We start from the raw sequence: 23,560 nt of genomic DNA, 5'->3' as shown, positions 1-23,560 counted from the left end.
TAACGACACATTGATCAAGAACTGTTTGCAGCACATAATATTTATTTATTTATTCGAAATACCATCGGCGTATTCACAAAAACAACTCAATCAAAAGTACACGGACCAATGCAGTGTGATACACCACTACAGGTATTTACAGCACTATTGAATTACAATAAAAATAATAATATAAACACTCTGAAATAATAATAATAATAGAAACTTAAACAAGCACAAACTTAGGCAAAGATACGGCTTGTATCTTTAATATAGCAGATTTAATAACGAATCGCGTGAAATATGTAAATCTGACGTTTGTTAATATCAGAGATGTTGCGAATATTCGTATCTGCCTTCGCAAATGCGGAACTTCCGTATCAGTTTAGACGTAAGGCAACCCCCGCATCCGCATTCCGGATTTGCAAGCGGATGCGGATGTCGCACAAGTTGCTACAAAAACGAAATGGCGTGGGGCCGGCATTCGGCGCTTGCTCATTGACCAATAGGAGCGAAGTTTCGATCGATGACATGTTTTGACGCGTTTGATACTGTGTTACATTTGCTTACCGTAAAATGTAAATTAAACATTACGTATCGCACTCCGTTTAACTCAAGCAGCGGGCATTGTGTTAAGGAAGATTTCTAATTATTTAGCAACGAGTGAATTACTATGCCACCACCGATTCAAAGTGATATTTGGAATTATTTTAAACCAAATGAACAAGACCGGGATAAAGCCGATTGTAAAATATGCAATAAAACCTACTCTCGTAAGGGCCGTACCACCTCGTCTTTAAAAAGTCACCTGAAATCGATGCACCCAGAACAGTTTAGTTTATTTGAGAGCTCGAGTAAAAAGAAACAATTACAGAAGGATAATACTGACGCAGGTAAGTGTCGTCATAAAATAATGTTAAGATCCCGCCTACAATAAAGATTCTTTCAAATTTTTCTTCCTCTGTTTTGCAATAGTAGTGTAGTAAAAAAAACATTATTAAAAATAAAAAAATCCAATATATTTTTTTTAATTTATAAATTTAATTAAAATAAGGTCAAAAACATTGAACACGCAATTTTTTTTTAAATTATGTTCATTAGGCGTTTATATACGATTAATTCTAAAACCTGTCCGGATTATTCATCATTTTTGTTAGTTTTTAATTTCATAAAATTTAATTTGTGTGTTTTGTTTCAGAACGAATTCCCCTCTCCACTCCTCTACAAGAATTAAAGAGGCAGCTCTTTTTAGAGGAAGTACTCGTTAAACAAGAAAACCGGGACAGTGACAATTATAATTCGGAAAAAATTGATAAGCTTATTGGAGAAATGATTGCACTTCAAAATTTATCGTTTAACGTTGTAGAGGGGCTGGGTTTCCGCAGGCTGATGAAAGAATTAGTGCCACAATATAATTTAAGAGGACGAAACTTTTTTACCGACTTTGTGTGCAAAGACTTATACGGCAAGGTTGCTGAAAAAGTTAAAGAATTAATCGAAAAATTTAATTACTTATCTTTCACATCTGACATTTGGTCGGATCCGAGTACAGATGCCTCTTTGCTGATCCTGACTTGCCATGGAATAGCAAAAAACTTTGATAGATCATCGATTATATTGAAATGCAATACATTCGACGGCCGTCACACTGAAGACATAATTGACGAAAAATTTAACACAATGCTCTCTGAATGGAATATCGAAAAACAACGAGTGCATTGTCTAATTCGAGACGAAGGTTCTAACATTGAAAGAGCGGTGCGATTAGCAGGATTGAATGATATTGATTGCACAGTTCACAGGATGCAACTTGCTGTTCGATGTTTTTTAGATTCGCAAGAAAGCATTAAATTAGTCGAACAAAAATGTAAGATAATTTCGACTCACTTCAATCATTCTACTATCGCTCAGAAACAACTGCAAGCAATTCAAGATAGACTGAATCAACCACATCTAAATGTATTCCGAGATTGTATAACGCGATGGAACAGCACATTTTACATGTTCGAGCGTTTTTTAAAGGTAAAAGATGCCCTAAGTCTTTATATCAATGACAGTGAGATTAATCCTATTTTACCCGAAGAGTGGAAAGTTATTGAGTGTTGTATAGAGCTATTGATACCTTTCGAAGAGGCCACACGGGAACTAAGTAGCTCTCATACTCTTATTTCTTCTGTAATTCCAATAATCCAAATTCTTAACAAGAAAGTTGAAGACTATTTAGCAAGTTCAGGTGATTTTAATCCAATTCGACAGGCCGTCAGGACCCTAAAAACTGAACTTACAACAAAGTTTTCTCACTTAGATAACAGTTTATACGTCATTGCCACCTACTTAGATCCTCGCTATAAGCATAAATTTTTAACACCAGTGACTGAGGCAAAAATTAAAGAGGACATTTTGATGATCGCTAGAAATACTGAGTTTGATGGTTCCGATTCTTTTAATATCGGGGTTAAAAGAATGAGAATGACAGTTTCCTCTGAAAATGATACGGAACCACAAGGCTCGGGACCGTCCAGTTTGGTCAGAAGTTCCTGCTTAAAGAATGATCTTGCTATGATGTTGGATTCATCAAGTGAAGATGAGAGTGAGTGTATAGCGGAAGACGTCAGCGCTGAAACCATACTTAAAAGAGAATTGCAATGTTACCGCAATAAAAAAAGGCTCAATGTTGATAAAAATCCTCTAGAATGGTGGAGCGTCCACCGAGAAGAATTAAAACTGTTGTCACAAATCGCTCGCAGATTTCTGTCGACGCCACCAAGCAATGTCTCGAGTGAACAATTCTTTAGTAGTGCGGGTTTGATATTCGAACCTCTACGTAACAAACTTGACCCAGAGAAAGTGGCGATACTGCTTTTTATTAAGTATAATGCTCCAATTTTTAATTTCCGCTACTAATTAATAAAAATATGTTATTCTTGTTACTTTATTTCTGCATCTACGTAACAATTTTTGTAAAAAAAAAAAATCTAAATCCGCAACCGCATCTGCAGATGTCAAGGCAAAACATCCGCATCCGAATCCGAGCTTGTGAAAAAATTTGCATCCGCAACATCTTTGGTTTATATGTATTCTCATTAAAAATCCAATTGTATAAGGAATAGAATTATTTATAAAATTCGAAAAGGCTATAAAATTTTATATTACGCTAAAATAAATTATTTTAATGTACAATATATTTTTAGCGACCTCCGTGGTCGGGTAGTGTGTACACCGGTTTTCATGGGTACGCCACTCCGAGGTCAAGTCGATGTAGAAAAAAATCACTAGTTTTCTATGTTGTCTTTGGTCTGGGTGTTTGTGGTACCGTCGTTACTTCTGTTTATCCATAACACACGTGCTTTAGCTACTTACATTGGGATCAGAGTAATGTATCATGTTGTCCAACATATAATAATATATTTAAAAGTGTAAGATTTAAAGTGTAATCTATTTAATTAGGCGACCACTGCAACAATGAACTTTTTTACCTCGCGTTTTTATTTATCGTTTCACAAAAATTAGTCGAAATTTGACCTTGATCATTATGGAAGATTTAGAGCAAACATGAATTTGAATGTTAATATTATTATTTCCAAATTTATATTGCTGATACTAAAGCTCTATTAATAGCTAAAACAAAAAAAAAACAGTTGACAACGCGAGTAGTAATAAAAGGCACTGAAATGTATTAATTTCATATTTTTTTTGGCTTATATTTGTGTCAAAAAGGCACAGATTATTTCGTCAATGTCACGTGCGATGGAGAAGACACGATAGATTGATCGGTACGGTCGAGATTACAGGCTAAATTTAATTTTGTAGGCATAACAGTCGGAGACGGAATTGAAAACCCACAACCTAAAACAACACAATAATAATAATTACTATTAAAACACATAAGAACAGTCACAAAACTATTTACAGCTCAATCTTGTTACATTCAATATATTTACAGAGAGATTTACAAAATGGACTAAACACAAACATTCAACATTAATAGGGCGAGGAACTTTAGGAGGGGGAACGTCATATACGGGATGGAGGAGTTTTGGGCATGAAAACAGTATATGGGACAGGAAACCTTCGTCTAGGCCACACTCACACAAAGAGTGATCTCCAACCCTAATTTTACATAGGAATTTCATAAAACAAACCTGTGAATTTGAGATCGTTTTAGCATTTGAGTAGGCTAACTATAGATAAATATAATAATCTATTCTTTCCGTGTTCAAGAAAGAGCGATACCCACAGTCGAAGCGTTAACATTTTAAAAAAAGATAATAATAGATAAAATTCGTTTACGATATGGTTAGCACTGAAGTTTCTCTGCCTGTTTATATATAGATAATAAAAGATTGTTTAATTGACCTTGTGCAACGAATACAAAAAAATCATATATAAAGCTTGAATTATTTATATATCTAAACTAATATGTTATTTATAATTACAGCACAACCTAACCTAACCTACACCGCTGGTTGCCTGTAAGTAGTGTTGCATATCGATAGTCTATCGATAGCTCTCCATTAGCAATATTATCGATAGTATTGCAAAAACCATTACTTTTAAACTAAAGTATCAATAATATCGCTGCTACCAATAGTATACACGGAGAGCTATCGATACTATAAATAGTATTGATCAAATCGATACTATCGATATCCTGAATAGTTTTCGAGTTCAACTATCGATAATTCTGCAACGCTGCCTGAAGAGATCGCTATGTAGGGATAGTCGCCAAAATTGTACGCTTCTTTTAATGATACTATATCCATGTTCTATTATTTTGTTTCTCTTTGTGGTGTACAATAAAGTATAAACTGAAACATACGAGTCACCTTTATTAACTTGGCGAGCGTGACAGCTACGCTTGTCACTCGACAAACGTCACATTATTTTAGTGATGGGTCATTCCTGATTTTACGTAAAACGAAACGAACCAGTTTCTTACATTCCCAAAACAGTTCTTTGAAACGGTTATAAAAAAAACCGGTCTGTTTTCATAGGTTCGAGAACTTACTATACTTACGATACTTTACTGAAATATGTATATTCAACGCTGGAGACGTATTATATAATTTTGAAAATAGTCGACTTTATAATTTATTTGGATTTATTCTCCGTTATGCTTCGTGCTTACTTGCATTAAAAAAAAAAAGTTAAGAAATATTTTTAAATTATTTGTAATTTCAATTATTACGGCTGAGGATTATCCGATTAACAATATTAATAAGCAGTCAATACTAAATCTGTAATAAAAAAATAATAAGCGTATAAGGAGCCTACGAAAACTTTTTTTTTTGTTTCGTAATTTTTATTGATTCTTCTACAACCAAATTTGTATTGTATTTCTTTAGGTTTCATTCATTGTAGCTTATTCGTTACTTCAAATCCAAAGTGGTTTCTTATAACTGATTTAATATTCATACAATAATAGTCCTTACGGTGATCAAAATAGAGTGTTTAGTCAGTTACACGTGATCGAAAACGTTTCGCGAAGCAGTACCAAAACAACGGCCGCCGGTGCAGTGTCGTCTCGTTCGTTTTAAAGCTATATGTCCTATAATCAAGAAACAGTTCGTTCGTTCTTTATAAAATAACTAGTTCTTAAAACCGTTTCTGAAAAAAACTCCCAGCAATAGTGCGTGTATTTAGTAGCCAAACGTCGCGTCGGTCCATTTTTATCGCCGCGTTCTCAGCTTTGACAGCCTATTTAGACTCATAAATAATGAAAAGATATATCGACATGTCAATATTTGTAGCCAAACGTCCTTTATTATTAATCAGATTTACCTTCCGAACGAAGAAAACGTATTTTTATACATTGCATAAGCAGTCTGTAAATTTCCCACTACTTTGAGAAGGTTTGGAGCATATTCCTCCACGCTGCTCCATTGCGTGTTGGAGGAATACAAATGTGGCAGAATTTCTTTTAAATTAGACACATGCAGGTTTCCTCACGATGTATTCCTTCACTGCCGAGTACGAGATGAATTATAAACACCAATGTGCTTAACATGAAATTCAATTGACTGGGTTTGAATCCGAAATCATCGGTTAAGATGCACGCGTTCTAACCACTGGGCCATCTCGGCTCAGAAAACGTACACCACATTCGATATCCACATAAATCTTAAGTTCAGTTCAGTTAAATTATTTATAACATCAAGAAAAATAAAACTCGAGTCAAATTCTCGAAATAATATATTTCACTAAACTAACTTCACATACAATTTCCATCGCGTCGCAACACACACACAGACGCTGTTGCTTCTATACAATTATAATGTATATATTTTTATATATAAAATAAGTCAGAAAAAAAAATATTTATTCATCATTTGCTAAATATAATAAATAATAATCACCACGAGATGGCGGAGAGGTATAACTTAAAAATATACACATTATAATTAATTTTTTTAAAACATTAACAAGCCATTTCGTGATTGGAATAGATTTTAAGGCGTATTATCAAACAATAGGCGATAGGTGAATTTCTTCTTCATTTTTATGATATAGGGAGGCATTCATTTTTATGATATAGGTAGGTAGGCATCAGGCACATGGAATAGTTATGTACTGGTGGTATCATTAACCATTCCTTACATCACCAATGCGCCTGTAGTTACACTGGCTTACCCTCCAAAACACATAAATACTAAGTATTGCTTGTAGTTGGGGGGTTGTTTTATGTACTCATATAGTACGCAACCCACACTTTGACTCTAATCCCGACGAATTTTATACACATCATTATTAAATTCTACGAGGAATAATTAATTTATTGTGTAACTTGCATACCTACATATAACATAAACGTCATTAGGCTCCTTGTATATAATATATATACTATTATTATATACACACAAATACAATTAATTATATATTCGAGTGATCAAAAATTTAAATCGATAAAAGGGCAAAATGAGCGCCTCAAAAAGGAAAAGAAAAAAAACACTTATCGCCCTTTAAATCTACTTAAATGCAAAATAAAGCTTCGCCACATTCTATCTATCCAAAATACGCTAAAAAATCTATCCCCTACGAACAAACAAACGGACATACCATTATAATTATAAATATATTACACGAGAAAGGCAATTTTAAAAAAACAACTTATCGGATACCAGTCCTTTTATATTATATAACAATTTTATCGACAGCGTTGAGTAGAAAATATATGGAATTTTATTTTTAAATCTACCAATATTTTACTGAAATAAAAAAAACAACAAACAAACAAATCTACTTCATAGACGATAAATGTTGAATTCCAGTTGGTGTCTTGGCAGAGTAACACAATACCATATATTTTCTCACAAGAAACAAAAAAAAAAAAAAAACGGGGAAATAATCTACAAGGAATTTCGCCTACAAATTATATTAAAAACTAAAAACTACGAGGCTTAGTGACGAATCGCTCCCATCTCAATGAGATCGTAGTTACGTCCCTATACTAACATACTTAGCAATAATTGTATTCTGTGAATTATTTGATAATTTTTTATAATGGCATTGCGTCAATTTAATACTAAACTTGTAAACTTCTAGAAAAAAAAAAAACAATAGAGGCGCGGATCTTAAGACTTAGGGTATTTTCGTCTCGTCGATTGATTATGCCAACTCCATATGATGGCTTAAGAGGAGTTAAGCGCAATCTTCTGATGTCATAACAGAGCAATCGACTTTAGAGGGATATAAACGGAAGGAAATCTCCCGAAGCTTTAGTGTGTGGGTTCCACAAGGATCAATTCTTCGCACATTTCTCTTCCTCATTTACGTTAATGAAAAAAATAATAAACCCCCAAGTTTTTTGCAACCGTTCTTCTCAGATCTGAATTCGAAATAATCCCAATATTAATTCGACTGAATATTAAAATACTTGCTACCTATTTAAAGCCCACACACGAGAATCTAAACCAGTATCTTAAGATAGATACAATCGTATTTAACTATTAAGCTTCTAAAATACGTTCAAAAATCCCTTCCGTGTCGAGACCACATTAAGAAGCTCCCTAGGAGCACCCAGACAACACTACTCTTGATGGTCACTGCATATCAAACTGCCACTAAACATCTTTAAACCAACGTAAAGACAGGCCCGCTTTCGTAGTAGTTCATAGTTTTTATATTAAATCCGCGCCCTTATCACATGCGATTGACTTCTAAGGTACTCGTAAATTTATTACAAATAACATCGTGTTTGTACGATTTCATTTATATAGAATATATACAAAATACGAACAAAATGAATTTCATGAAATTAAACCAGATTTAATCTGTGTCACCAGTACATGCACTCATTCAAATCGTTCTTTTTTCGTTCGTTCCTTCCTTTAATCACGTGACTTAGCTAATTATTTCTTTTACATCTTTTTAAACATAAGCATCCATCTTTCTATACTGTCATGTAGGATAGAGAAGACATGACAGTATCCTCATCTCTGTCACACACTTTCCTGCACGTGATTCCTTTATTAGGTTGGTACTGCTCTTTAGACAATTCCTACTTTATTTGTCGATATAATAGTTAGACAAAGGCTTTATTAGCCGACGCGTTAAGGTAGACAGGACAAAGTCGCACACGTATAACTTTAAAATGTAAAAAATAATCATTAAATAAGTACTATTTAATTTATGATCTTGGATCATTTTATGGTCAGAGTAGTATAAAATAAGTATAAAGACCTTCAAGCGATGTTAAGGTTGCTCACGTTCGTACGTGTCTTCTAGTTTATTTGTATTTAAGCTTTTGTGTTAATCACGTGTGTTATAAAGATCTTTCATTTTGTCCTCGCCCCTTATACTGTGACGTCTTAATGTAGTTAAGTTCCTTTTACACATACAGACATTTTTAACCTATACAATGCCTTTATATATATATGTATCGAGATAATTTCTTACAATTCAAATGTTCATATTTCGTATAACATTCATAAAAACACTTCTAGTAAATTATTATTGTGACATTATAAATTTATACAATACATATTCGTTTAAAATCGTTTTCATTGCAACATTCGGCTGTATTTGGTTGAATTAAATATTTACAGTACTTATATACTTCCTAATGTTTTTTTTTTAAATTTAAATTAATTCTTCTTCTCTTCCTTCTTTTCGTCTTCGCTCGGTGTCTGTGTTTGGGACGCTCCGGATGACGCACCTTCGCGTTCGGCTGCCATCTGAAAGGGTAATAATTAAATTATATAAATTTCTTTAACAGTTAAGATTTTCATACATAAAATATTACATGCGATTAACTAAAAACTCTGCTATATTATGCACTACAAATAGTTCTAGGTTAATATATCTTTATTTATAACAACATTAACAACATGTACAGCCTGTAAATTTGCCACTGCTGGACTAAGGCTTCCTCTCCCTTTGAGGACAAGGTTAGGAGCATATTCAACCACACTGCTCCAATGCGGGTTGGTGGATTCACATGTGGCAGAATTTCATTGAAATTAGACACATGCCAGTTTCCTGACGATGTTTTCATTCACCGCCGAGCACGAGATGGTTCATAAACAAAAATGAAGCATGTGAGAATCCAGTGGTGCTTGCCTGGGTTTGAGCCCAAAATTAATGTGTTCATATTAACACTTATCCACTATAATATGTCTCGTGAATTCAATCTTAGTCAATTTTGGAAACTCGGTTAGGAGGATATCATCATCATCATTTATAACAGACTACCTAGGATAGTGTTATTAGAATTATAAAGTTTATTTGTATGCAAGGAAGGCAATGGATCATCAGATTTACGAATTACCATAAACAGACATCCTCTGCGTTTTATCTAGCACATTTGCTTGACCACAAAACCGATTACATAGGTGAGGTGGCTCAAAAACGTGCACGAAAATTATTTAAAAAAAATCTGGTGTTGTAAGTGATTTGACGTCATTGAGGTCTAAAAATTTTTTTAATACAATTAGATTCGTGAAATCATGGTGATTTGAATGTCGGCGAAGTCGTTATCGGAACTTTGGAAGTCAAATTGAAGTCGACAGTAGTTAAGTGTAATAGTGTTGTATTATAAATAAAGATACATTAATCAAGAACAGTTTGTAGTGCATGATTTAGTAGAGCTATTAGCAAATCACATGTAATACATAGAAATCAAGAAATATTACCATATATGTACTGAAAACGCATCATAAAGTTATCTATTTAACACTGGGGCTGTATGTTACACCTCATGGTACTTTTTAAATCCTTATAAACATTACTCCAAACATAAATTTACGTTTGGAATAAAATCTATCCTTTAAGTATTGTATGTGGATAGTAGCACGCTGAACTTTAACCCCTTTCCATCATTGTATTGCATGATAAATGAATTCAAAGTCCCCAATCTTTTTTTTAGCTCTATGGGCGTTAATTTAATGATTTCTAGTATGGCACATCTGACGTGCTAGACAATATACCGCAACAATATATTTCAAGATATTGATTTCATTCCCTATGTTTAATTTTCAGACATACCTTCTTGTACGCTTGTTCGAAGAGTTTTAAGCTGGCTTGTTGCAACTGGCCGGTTGCTGTGCGGATTGCCTCAGGGTCCGCCGTCTCCTTCTGTGCTAGCAGTTCACGGAGCTTGGCCATTTCACCGCGGAGCTTGTCGCACTGCAATATATAAAAAATAGTTTAGTTTATTTTTAAGATGGACCAAACGCGGACCGAAATGGAATGAATATGTGAATCTGAAAGTAATATTATAGGTTGGAAACCTTTACCAGAACCACGAAACGTCAAACAATTAGACTCGAAGAAATTTGAGTGAGTATTTACTAGGAAAAGTTATAATAAAATTTATCAACTATCTACTTAATAACATTTTTAAATGGCTGACATACATTGCACAACCTAAACTAGTGGATCAAACAAGATAAAATTATACAGGAATTACTTATGGAACATCGGGGAGAACTAAGAGACGATTATTACTCATCATTTCTAATGTTAATTTCGGAAATCAGCAGTACATTTCCACAGATTATGTAAAAACTCATAATTCGTTGAATTTTTAAACGACTAACTACTATGTAATGTTTCAGTCAGCTACACGGCTAGTAATATTACAAATTTGTAGGCATCGTAAATATCTCATACACAAATAATGCATAAGGGGGTAAAAATGCCATACATTCTAGCACCCTGCTTTGCCACGCGAATATTCCAACATTCGGATGGTTTAAATCGGATGCGTTATCAATCTACACTAATATTGTAAATGCGTAAGTAACTCTGTCTGGCTTGCTAAGCTATTGCCCTTTTTGGAATGAACCTCGGGGTCTTTTTCATAAGCCACGCACTCGAGACAACTTCATTAGGAGTATCATAGCTCTACTGAGTAAGTTTTTAAGTAAAGTATGTATATTGTCATAATTAGTGTTATGAAGTTCTAAAGTACCTCGTCCTGGGGCAAGTGCGCGCGGTACTCGTCCAGCTTGGTGTCGGTGTCGTGTAGGATACCCTCGGCCTGGTTGGTGGCCTCCACCCGCTCACGCTTATCCTTGTCAGCCGCTGCGAACTGTTCGGCCGCCTTCACCATGTTCTCGATCTCGTCCTTGGACAGACCGCCCGATGACTGGATCACGACTGGAATTCATCATCATATGGCTCAGTGATAATGATAATGACTAATAAATTTAAACAATTGTTTATTTGGTTATTGTGTTGCTAATATTGATATTTTATATGTTTAAATGTAGCACGATTTCTAGGAAAGCCGTAGGTATATCCACCTACGACTAGCTGGTACCGCGCGTTTCTGTAGCGTCGCTGCAGGCACAGGCGCATTGGCGCAAGCGCTTTTCGACGACGCAACTAGTTTTTATATTAACTAATAATATTACCTATATTCTAATATTTAATTAAACATGTATTTCGTATAAGTTCTACCATAACAACATATTCTAAACACGTGAGACTGTCAAGCCATTTAAACACATTAAAAAGTCAGTCAGACAGACAGGCAGACCGATACACGTTTTTATAATTGATTAAACTACACGGTCAATAGCACAGTGACCATTATTTAAAATAAAGGTAAGTAATCAACACCGCCTTGATATAGTCATTGTAAGAAAATATATTATCCATCCCTTAAACCTTCAATGCACAACCAACTTTGATATTAAGTCGAGGTTTTTTGTCAGTTCGTCTTAGGTATATTCTTGTCCTAAACAGTAGTAGTATTTAATTTGAAAATCTTTAAGCAAGTGTTATGCTTCTATATTGAATAAAGGAATTTAATTTCATTAGATATGTTATGTCCCTTGAGCCCGTAGGTACCTGTATTCAGAAAGGTCACGTGTTTATAGGTGATGAATGCGTGTTAATTTCAAACTTACTTTGTTGTTCTTTGCCGGTACCCTTGTCTCTCGCCGATACGTGTACGATGCCGTTAGCGTCAATGTCGAATGTGACCTCGATCTGTGGAACGCCTCGCGGAGCTGGCGGGATACCGACGAGGGAGAACTGTCCGAGGAGTTTGTTGTCTGTCGCCATTTCACGCTCGCCTTGGTGAACCTTGATCTCGACCTGAGTTTGGCCGTCAGCAGCTGCAATGCATTGAGGTGTTTAGACCAGGATCTTATATATAACAATAAAAAGACACAAATATAGCGCCTACACTAATTAAACTTTAATTATCTGTTACATATTGAGGTGACATATTCCACTGAAAACTGACTAAAGTATATTTAAAAAAAAAGACAGTACATTCAGACTAATCTTGGTATTCTTTATGTTTAAATGTAGCGCGATTTCTAGGAAAGCCGTAGGCATATCCACCCACGACTAGCTGGTACCGCGCGGCTCTATAGCGTCGCTGCAGGCGCAGGCGCACTGGCGCAAGCGCTTTTCGACGACGCATCTAGTCGGTAGTCGAGGCGGAGAGCTCACCCGTGGAGAAGACCTGGCTCTTCTTGGTGGGGATGGTGGTGTTGCGCGTGATGAGCTTGGTGAACACGCCGCCCAGCGTCTCGATGCCGAGCGACAGCGGCGTGACGTCGAGCAGCAGGATGTCGGTGACGTCGCCGGCCAGCACGCCGCCCTGCACGGCGGCGCCCACGGCCACCGCCTCGTCGGGGTTGACGGCGCGCGACGGCGCCCGCCCGAAGATCTCCTGCACCGTGGCCTGCACCTGCGAGCGGGCCGACGACTTTACTATCCGACTATCGCTACTGTGGCGGTCCACCTCCGCGTGCGAGGGAGCGGGGTGGATGGATCAGCTTTTAGAAACCCGTTCCTTTTTCTACACCTTATACGCTTGAAACCCGTTTAAAATTTTTAATTCCAGTAAAACCCACCCCGTATATTTTACCGCTTGGGTCAGCGTCGAGTTAATATTTGGCGATTATCACGTAAGCTACAATAGTAATTAAATCAATTACAATAAAATTTCATTTTATTACCGGCAACACCTAAATAGCTACGAAGTCTTGCCTGTTTTCGTAATATAAATTACACTTCAAATTTCAGATCTATTTTTAAGATGCTTATATAGAAGAGTTTTATTTAAAGTGTGCTTGTCTGAGTGATTATAACCCGAGCATGTATAGACTTGAACGGGGAATATATCCTCATATTGATCTAGCACCGGTCAATATGACGGCCTAACCAGCCGCAGAGAACAAGCTGGTATCGGTTTGTGCATACAGTGCTTACATAAAAAAATCTATGTATGATTCTATTCGCTCCTTCTCAACTCGCCATAAGCATTGCCAAGGCTGGGGCGGTACTTAGTACCCAGGGTACCCCTAGCATAAGCGATTCTGTGACGCCCCCGAGAGATCGGAGTGGGTGTTGTTGGGTTTTTAATGGGTATGCACACTTTCCCTTCAAACTGGGACACATTAATACGTATGAGTAAGGATCGCTGATTGGCGGTACGATATTAGATGAGCTTGTATAAAGCCCTACAATAATTAAAATTTGATAGCAGAAGCCATGTCTAATGTAAGGTGAATCAGTTACCTTGGGCATCCTGGTCATGCCGCCCACGAGCAGCACCTCGCCCACGTCGGTGCGCGCCACCTCGGCGTCCTGCAGCGCGCGCTGGCACGGCGCCACCGTGCGCCGGATCAGGTCGCCCACCAGCGACTCCAGCTTCGAGCGGCTCATCTGCGGAAGCGGGACGGCGTGAGCGTCGTATACGGCAGTAGGACTTATTATAGCTCGAACACTAACTTGTACTACTGTTCATTTTTTTTTAATTGATAAAACTCTAAAACTCGTCAATACACACACACACATACAAGTAAACGAAAAAAAAAAAAAAAAAAGAAAATCGGTTGACAAACAGAGAAAAAGATACTGAACTGGAGAACATTTCAATAATTTTGTGTTACTAAAATAATATATAATAATAAGATCGGGTCCTTGTTTTATCTTTGCACATTTATATAATAAATAAATGTAACAAAACATTTTCGACCCACCTCGTCATACTGATGAGAGTGGGTGGTTTCATTTTGTATCTAATCTAGCACTCATTACTTACATTTAAGCATATTTACGTTAAACGACTAGTCAAAGTGCATCTTTATTAATTTGCTGTGTGACCATATCTAATTTTAATGTAAAATGACATTTCATATTAAAAAAAAAAAATATAAATACAATAATTTATGTGTACCTTCAGATTCATGTGCTTCGGTCCTGAAGCATCCATAGTGAGATAGGGTAGGTTAATGTCGGTCTGCAGGGAACCGGACAGTTCAATCTTAGCCTTCTCAGCGGCCTCCTTGAGACGTTGCATGGCCATTGCGTCTTTGCGGATATCGATACCTTGCTAAAAATAAAATATTATATGTAATACATTATTAAATATAATTATGACAATTTAGGCTATTTATATTAATTAATAAATAAAAATATTGAACAACATCACATACATCACTCTGATCCCAAGGTAAGTAGCTAAAGCACTTGTGTTACGGAAAATAAAACCTAACAACGGTATTACAAACATCCAGACCCAAGACAACATAGAAAACTAATGAACTTTTTCTACAGCGACTCAGCCGGGAATCGAACCCGGGAGCTCGGAGTACCATATCGTATCCATGAAAAACGGTTTACACACTAATAGAACACGGAGGTCGTCAATAAAAAAAAAATCCAATAACATCTAGCAAACTTAACCTTTTGCCTTAGTACATTAAAAAAAAAAAAAAGCTACTCACATCTCTCTTAAACTCGTCCACGAGGAAGTTAACGATGACGTTGTCGAAGTCCTCACCGCCGAGTAAAGTGTCGCCATTGGTGGATTTCACTTCGAAAACACCCTTTTGAATTTCGAGCACGGATATGTCGAATGTTCCACCGCCGAGATCGTATACTGCGATACTGTTAGTAGAAAAAAAAACCGTTATTAATTGAACAAAATCAAAAACAAAGTACTTTAAATTTAGATATTTATTTAAAAAAGCACTTATTATATAAGGCAATATTACTCAACACAAGATTATATAAGCAAGTATATGAAGGGATCAAGGTTACTTGAGGGATCGCGAGATTAACCTGATCCTTGCCCTTAAGGGAGGATGTCCTTAGCCGATTTTTAAATCTAAAAAGTTTAAGTTCATTTCTAGAACGTAGCGCGGTTTCTAGGAAGGTCGGCGGCAAGCAAACCGCGACCAGCTGGTACCGCGCGTCCGTCTCGCATCGCTGCAAATAAACACGCGCAGGGCACGCGAGCTATGATCTGCGATGCGTTTGGCGTTTTCGTGTTAAAAATTCCTTGACCGTAAAGTAACTAAGACATCTATGACCGGACCAGTCATCTCCAGAACTAATTTAAATACGAACGTATACAGCCAGATAAAAGCCTTCTTTTACACGTTCAAAGTCGGAACGTGTACGTAGCTAGTTAAAGATCTAAAAAAAACTGTCAAGTCGCTCGAGATAGACAACTTCACACCTAGTAGTGAATATACTAATGGTACACCTTATATGAGCCGATATGGCCCAGTGGTTAGAACGCGTGCATCTTAACCTATGATTTCGGGTTCAAACCCAGGCACAACTGAATTTTCATGTGCTAAATTTGTGTTTATAAATCATCTCGTGCTCGGCAGTAAAAGAAAACGTCGCGAGGAAACCTACATGTGTCAAATTTCAACGAAACTCTGCCACATGTGAATACACCGACCCGTATTGGAGCAGCGTGATGGAATATGCTCCTGACCTTCTCCTCAAAAGGGAGAGGAGGCTTTAACCCAGCAGTGGGAAATTTACAGGCTGTACATGTTGTTGTTGTTGATGTTGATTCAATACAATTTTATTCGCACTCACACTCTATCCTCGGTCTTGTCCATGCCGTAGGCGAGAGCGGCGGCGGTCGGTTCGTTGATCACACGCAACACGTTCAAACCAGAAATTTGTCCTAAACACAAAAAAAAAAAATTAAATACAATTTGATTTACATCCATTATCAAAATATACTTTACTATTTATTGTCCTCGGCTTCGCTCGCATTGGATCAGGATTAATATTAGTTAAAATCAATGTAGACTCCGACAAGAATTTAAGAATCGTCACGAGATAAATTCTAATGTAAAGCTTCCACCGATTCGAAATGTTGATTCTATCGATACTCTATATCGACTTGGACCATAGACATTGGTGAAAATTATCTTCTATTTTATCTATTATCCTATCATATCTAGTACACAATCCCTCGTGAACTAACTCGTCGGTTTATTAGCTGGTTCATAAATCTATTAGAGGTCTAGGATTTAAACCAAAATTCGAGCCAGTATAAAAATTTAACGTAATTGTTAGAATGTAGCGCGGTTTCTAGGAAGATCAGCGGCAAAGAAGCCGCGACCAGCTGGTACCGCGCGTCCGTCTCGCATCGCTGCAAATAAACACGCGCAGGGCACGCGAGCTATGATCTGCGATGCGGTCTATATATATATACATATATAATTTTACTAGTAGCCAGTCATGACTTCGAGCGGTTGAAATAAGATTTTTAGTTCGATCGCAACGCCATCTACCAGGTCCAATCTAAACACACAAAAAAATATTCAAAATTGGTCCAACAGTCTACGAGTTCACTTACAAACACACGTACAGAATATGTTTATATTGTATAATTATTTATTTTCGTAAAGGCATAAATTTGTTTCAATATATATCCTAAAACAAAATTACTTGATTTATAAAATATAACGTGAGGTCGGTTAATCTTGATTAATTTGAAAGTCGAATCTGGTACAGATATCCGAACGCTTTCAAAACATGGCGGTATAAATGGTTTGTATTGCCTGTATATATAGTACAAAGCACTAATAAAAAAAAAATAATTACATTTACAAATGAATGCGTTAGTCTTTTTCGTATGTCCAGAACAATAATAAGATATATTTTGTTAACAACTTTTATCATCAACGCGTATCTACAATATCATGATTGTTGCATAGTCCGTTTCAATGTCAGGAGGAAAAAAAAAAAGCAACTTAGACCTTCAATCGACACGACAGTATTAGTCGAGATCTAAATAATCTGTGATATCGTGGATTCATAAAAAAAATCTCACTTTGAGTAACGGCCAATCTGGTATCGGAATTTTGTAAATGGAATAATATTTTATTAAAAAAAAAATATTTAAAACTCATATTCAAAAACTGTTTGGAGTGCATATTATAGCAAAGCTAATATTATATAGTGAGGTGAAGAGGATGTCCTCCTGATCGATTTTGGTCTTCTCTGGGAGACTATACTGCGCAGAACAGATCATACTGCATGTGTGTGTGAATGATTACAATTCTTCGGGACCGAAAAATCAATGCAACTAAGAAAGAGTTCAGGCGCTGGACCAATGACTAAATGTGCTCATCGCGTCTCAGAGTGCAAACAGTTTCAATTTCCAGACTCCAGGCTGCCAAACCCAACAACTTTTTTAATATCCCGACCCGAAGGTTTGTGCAGGACCTCGATATGTAAGGCCTTAAGCTAGTCACTAGACCATCATAGACAATCTAAACAATATAAGTATCATAAACAGTCTAAACAATCATACCGGCGTCCTTGGTGGCCTGTCGCTGGGAATCGTTGAAGTAAGCCGGCACAGTCACGACGGCGTTCTTCACGCTCGTGTTCAGATAAGCTTCGGCCGTTTCTTTCATCTTCATCAGAACGAATGCACCAATTTGACTCGGCGAGTAGACTTTTCCATCGCTTCCTTTAAAAAGAACATTCGAGATTCGTTATTTTATTTTCATTTTATTACATAAAAAGCATTTACATTATTATTTATATATATATATATACCTATAATTAGTATCTTCTAAACTTAGAGATCTAGTCACTTCAAGTTAATCAATATTTTGAAATAAAATAAACTTAACAAATATAATTTAATTTGTATTCTTTTGCTGTCCTTACACTTAGTCATCACACGCACACTAAGACATCTCTTAAGATCATCATTCACTCATACCAATACACAGTCGTCGCTTGTTGCGCTAAGACGAGTCTGACGGTGGAACTCTTAAATTGTATTAGTTATAAGAATTTGCTCAACACAATGATTAAAATACAAATAAATTAAATGTAGCGTGGTTTCTAGGAAGGTCGGCGGCAAGGAAACCGCGACCAGCTGGTACCGCGCGTCCGTCTCGCATCGCTGCAAATAAACACGCGCAGGGCACGCGAGCTATGATCTGCGATGCGTTTGAAACTTAAACTTTACTGTGACCCACCAACCTTGAACCCAAGCGTCGCCATTCGATGCCTTGACGACTTTGTAAGACAAATTCTTCATGTCCTTCTGGACCTCGGGATCCTCGAACCTCCGTCCGATGAGACGCTTGGTAGCGTAGAAAGTGTTCCCGCTGTTGGTGACGGCTTGTCTCTTGGCGGGCATACCGACCAATCGTTCGCCATCCTTGCTGAAGGCCACGTGGGAGGGCGTCGTTCTGGAACCTTCGCTGTTTTCGACTACCTGTGAATGGTGGTGATGGGTCAAATATAACACGATGATGTTCTCACTGGATATGACCTACAGCAAAAGTTAAAAAGCCATAATTCTAAAATAAAAAAGCGACAACCTAACGTCAACACAAGAAACTAAATATGGCACATGTTAACTGCCATATTAGAAAACTTGAATTATACTAGCGGCAAGATACGATGGCCGTTTTGACACATTAAAAAAGTGATGTGAAATGTAAATTTATTATCGATATAATATATTCAAATCTTTGTTTTTTTGCAAGTAATTTAATTCAAGTTTTTGTTGCAAGTAGTATCTGATTAAAAAGGTTTAATAAAAAAAATATAAAATAAGTTTAAGTAATATATTCGAACGAAATCAATTTAAATCAAAAATTGGAATTAGAATAAATAACTTTATAAACACATTACATAAAAAAACACAAATATAACACCGACTACGAGGTCGAGTGTGAGAGTGTGACGTACACGTTTACGCAAAAAAATAAATAAAAAAGTTATCTTCGCGGTACCCTAATATTTGTAGTTTAGAAATCACAGTCGATAAATTTTATGACTAACTGCACGTCACTATTGACAATAAAGAACAACAATTTGCTCCTTTGATGTAATTATTTATTAAATACGAAACTTCATGAGCGGGCAAACGTCAAAACGGCCATCATAGCGTGCCGCTACTATAGACTTCTCTTGTCGAGTACTACATACAGGGTAAACATAAAAGCATCAAGCTCCAAAAATGTTCTGTATGTACATATATATTAAATAAAAACTTGTCACTGTCTAGTGTAGCTATACTGAGCATCAAAATTGTTTCATGAACAAAATTTTTACATCCAAACATATTGTATTGAGACCCTTTTCTTTTTTTATGAAATCTGTTAAATCAAACAGCATATACTCCAGGATCATCTAAGCCACATTATTTAGACGTTTCAGCTAAAATATATTTATGATTTGGCAAAGGCCAAATGTGTTTTAAATTTTACCCAAAATGAACTTAGGTCCTTTTAGCACTAGGTTACAGAAAAATTTAAATTTGTTAATTTATTGATTTCAACTGGTATGTAGCGTGGTTTCTAGGAAGGTCGACGGCAAGAAAGCCGTGACCAGCTGGTACCGCGCGTCTGTCTCGCATCGCTGCAAATAAACACGCGCAGGGCACGCGAGCTATGATCTGCGATGCGGTCTATACATACGATTATGCTTTATAAATATTTTAATTTGACACATCTATCCCTTCTAATATCAACATTCTAAGCTAAAAGTCGGCATTCATAATGTACCCCCTAAAGAAGAGTCATCTGGTTTAAGGCACAATTCAGTCAAAACCAATAACAATATCCCCCTTCTTATTAATGGTTAAGAAATTAAAATGTATACCTTGGGAGTCTTCCCCTCCATAACAGCGACACAGGAGTTTGTTGTTCCCAAGTCGATACCGATGACAGCACCACGAACGCCCTCCGACCTGAATGAACATTATTTCTATATAACCATAATTAATTTAATTGTCTATAATTAATACATGTAATATGATAATTTATGTTAGGAGTCTTTACAGTTTTTGGGCCTTCTAAATAGAACTTACATTCGGAATTAGTGTTAGTTATACAGTTTACATCGAATTTTCTAGAAATAGGAGACAACAAACAGCTTGGAACTTATTTTCTCTTCTATTTGCTAAGCAATCTGTTTTTCTTTTTACACAATTGGTTACACAAGTAAAAATATAAAAGAATAAAGGTAAACAAACCTTAGCTTAATGTATTTCATGCGATTTGCTAGTAACTCAGCTATAAAGAGAAAAACTAAACTAACTACTATATAACTACTAAGAGTTTATGCTTAATATATAGTTATTTCTAATACATCAATATTACACTTAATTACTTGTATCCATTTTAATTTTACTTCCAAAATTCCGATAGCACTTTCGTTAATGTCCAAAACACTATTATTTCACAAATCCAGTGGATATCATAGACTAATAAAGCTCTGGACTGATTATATAGCGTCAATTTACTGTCAAATGTTGTTTATTTGGTTTTTCTCCTCTTAAATAGAGTATAGATATAATCCCACCTGAGCGAAGGCTTCTTTTGTAAAATGACGATTCAATCATAAGAGAGAATATGATATTATTGTGAGTTTGAGATCAATAGTCTATTAATAAAGATAGTTTCATTACCTACTCTCTTTGGTGTCAAAATTTGAAAGTTGAGTATTTGATGTACACAACCAACAGTGTTGACTCGCTCCATATTAAATAAGATAACCTTTTTTTAAAACATATTTTAATAATATGAGTAAAGATGATGCAATTTGTCTTAAAGCTTGGGAATGCGAATACATTATATATATATATATTTTTTTTTTAAACGGTTAAATTGCATATCAGTGATGAGACTTATGATTTGAGTTCTGATCATGCAATTCGGTTAATGTGTGAAATTGTATATCATTACTAAAAAAAGTCGTTAAAATTACCGAAATATTATATTACGGACAATTGCAAATACATTTAATGAGATGTTATATCCCAAGTTAGTGCAAAGGTCGATCGATATAGGTTAGGATAAAATACTTGTATCATATTAAATGATTTTATACTTACTTATGCCTTTGTTGTAATCCATGTTGTTGGTAGATTGGTACTGTGGGAGCTGCGCTCTGGAAACCGCAAAAGATGCTCCGTTTAATAAAAAAAAAATTATTACGACATGTGCCCCCCCGGCTAATACCGATATAATTTCACTTATAAAACTTGAGCGCTATTTAATGAAATATGTATAAAATTTCGAATGACCAAGAACATTTGACATACAAACGATTTTCATTCGTTTTTAATATATTAAAATGGTAACTTACATTTTTGAGAATCGAGGAGAAATTTCTGTGCGTATAGATATCTGAAATCCCGGAACAGTCCAACGCCTTTCGGCTTATCACCCGCGTTGCTGTTAACATTGTTGTAATTGTGTATTTAACGTACTTATTAAATTATTTCTAATTTATTTCACTTCAGACAAAACCATGTGGATGACGCAACTACTTGAAAGAACAATTTTTCTCTTTTTTAACACTAGAGCGAGCAGCGAGCTTCTCAGATTCTTGCCACACGGAAAATAACGTGCCGAGTACAGTGCGCGATATGGAATGTTCTCGTTTTAGTACGAAAGTTATTTCATTCTCATTGGTGATTACTTAAGCTCCAATATTTTGATTGGTCAATAATTTCAGATGTACAATTTTTAACCAATCGTTACTATCGAATTGACATTTAACTTGAAAATGACAGAAGAGTAATGTTATGTAATATATTACATCAAGTTTCATCAAACCTTAAAATGCTTAATATTTACAAGTTATTAAGTCTTTTCAGGACTTAAAGTAATATGTAAGAGTATCTTAAGTTATCATTCAAACAGTCATCATATTTTTTTAAAGTAACGCTTTTATTTTTTGTCAAAAATATAGTTATCTTACTTAACAAAAGATGTCGCTTTTAAACTAATCGCTGCATACGACAACTATGAGTGAATAGCTAAGATAAAAATTCTAGTCTATATTTTAGTATAATTATACCAGTTTCTTAACGATTTCAAAAAGTTTTTTTAATTTAATTTTGTCCATTGATTACTCAAAAACAGATTGACTAATTTGGATGGTTTAAATTGTATTTTACTGAGGTAGGTTCCTAGGTGGCTCCATAGATTTATTTGATGGTTATCAAAGGCTATTTTTTTAAATTGGGTATTTTGAAATGTAACTGGCATTTTAAACTGTGATTTGTTTTGCTATAAAAATAAAACTTTAAATAAAAAACCTAATTCAGTTATTTAAGGGCAGGTAATTTACTTTTAACTCCAGTTTATTTTTGTTATCATTTTTATTTTTTTCATTAATTAAATACTGCGTCGTAACTAGACATGAACGCCTCTGGTAACATTGGAATTTAGCGCCGTCATTGTTAATGTACGAGTGTAATAAAGCTAATCATTAAAATTATGTACAAGTTTTTTTACGCCTGCAAAGTGAATCCTCCTCAAAAACATTAAAAGATCTTAAATATCTTTTAATTTACAATGCCTAGCTATATAAATCTATAATTAGCTGGATTATATGTTTATTATTTTTGACCTTTACTATTTATTTATTAGAAAAAAAAAAAACCAAATTGGAATTGATAATTTTTTAATAACAAAATGGACGGACATAAAATCACATGATAAAAATGTTTTAATTTTTTTAAAATAATATGTGCATAATTATGAAATATATCTTATAAAATTTAACGATATAGAAAATAATACTGATAATGTTTTCGTACAGTTATTTAATATTAATGAAATTCATAATCCTGATAATGAATTATTTTATATGATTCTTTACTTTTTTATAAAATATCTATCAGTAGTGAATTACAAGAATTATACTTATATTTACCCATATCGACATATACTAATTTGATACTTCATTAAGTTTACTCTTCGCGATTGGGATTTTTGTAGTGCGGCCTTCGATCAACAATACAATAAATAATACAATGCGGACTCAATCTAATAATAATTAATGACCTTTGTTAGATATCTATCGCTGTATATATACT

The 23,560-nt window shown here is 35.3% G+C and overlaps 3 protein-coding genes across 3 annotated transcripts in view; 1 reads left to right on the top strand and 2 right to left on the bottom strand.

Moving 5' to 3' along the window:
- Positions 1-23,560, bottom strand: part of LOC113395897 (hemolin-like) — a 284,073-nt gene that overhangs the window by 39,448 nt on the left and 221,065 nt on the right. The gene's annotated exons all lie outside the window — the stretch shown is intronic.
- On the top strand, positions 406-2,883 carry LOC113395882 (zinc finger BED domain-containing protein 4). The gene is made up of 2 exons (XM_026633599.2): positions 406-872; positions 1,178-2,883. The coding sequence occupies exons 1-2, from the start codon at positions 653-655 to the stop codon at positions 2,881-2,883; spliced, it is 1,926 nt and encodes a 641-aa protein (XP_026489384.2). The 5' UTR covers positions 406-652.
- Positions 9,057-22,105, bottom strand: LOC113395872 (heat shock 70 kDa protein cognate 5). Its single transcript, XM_026633589.2, has 14 exons — positions 21,820-22,105; positions 21,566-21,621; positions 20,332-20,419; positions 18,700-18,937; positions 18,014-18,175; positions 16,282-16,372; positions 15,171-15,333; positions 14,621-14,776; positions 13,960-14,106; positions 12,886-13,126; positions 12,333-12,542; positions 11,390-11,577; positions 10,462-10,602; positions 9,057-9,152 (listed from the first exon to the last, which is right to left on the bottom strand). Exons 1-14 carry the CDS (start codon positions 21,916-21,918, stop codon positions 9,063-9,065), a joined length of 2,070 nt encoding a protein of 689 aa, XP_026489374.2. The 5' UTR covers positions 21,919-22,105; the 3' UTR covers positions 9,057-9,062.

Source organism: Vanessa tameamea, chromosome 29, assembly GCF_037043105.1.
Source record: "Vanessa tameamea isolate UH-Manoa-2023 chromosome 29, ilVanTame1 primary haplotype, whole genome shotgun sequence".
NCBI lineage: Eukaryota > Metazoa > Arthropoda > Insecta > Lepidoptera > Nymphalidae > Vanessa > Vanessa tameamea.
Note: the sequence above shows the minus strand (reverse complement) of the source record. Positions and strands in the feature narration are given on the sequence as shown.

Coding starts and splice junctions, on each gene's coding strand:
- LOC113395882 (XM_026633599.2), top strand. CDS start 653: ATGCCACCACCGATTCAAAGTGATATTTGGAATTATTTTAAACCAAAT. Junction 873..1,177: donor GAAGGATAATACTGACGCAG/GTAAGTGTCGTC, acceptor GTTTTGTTTCAG/AACGAATTCCCCTCTCCACT.
- LOC113395872 (XM_026633589.2), bottom strand. CDS start 21,918: ATGTTAACAGCAACGCGGGTGATAAGCCGAAAGGCGTTGGACTGTTCC. Junction 21,622..21,819: donor TCTCCTCGATTCTCAAAAAT/GTAAGTTACCAT, acceptor TGCGGTTTCCAG/AGCGCAGCTCCCACAGTACC. Junction 9,153..10,461: donor TCGAACAAGCGTACAAGAAG/GTATGTCTGAAA, acceptor TTACCCTTTCAG/ATGGCAGCCGAACGCGAAGG.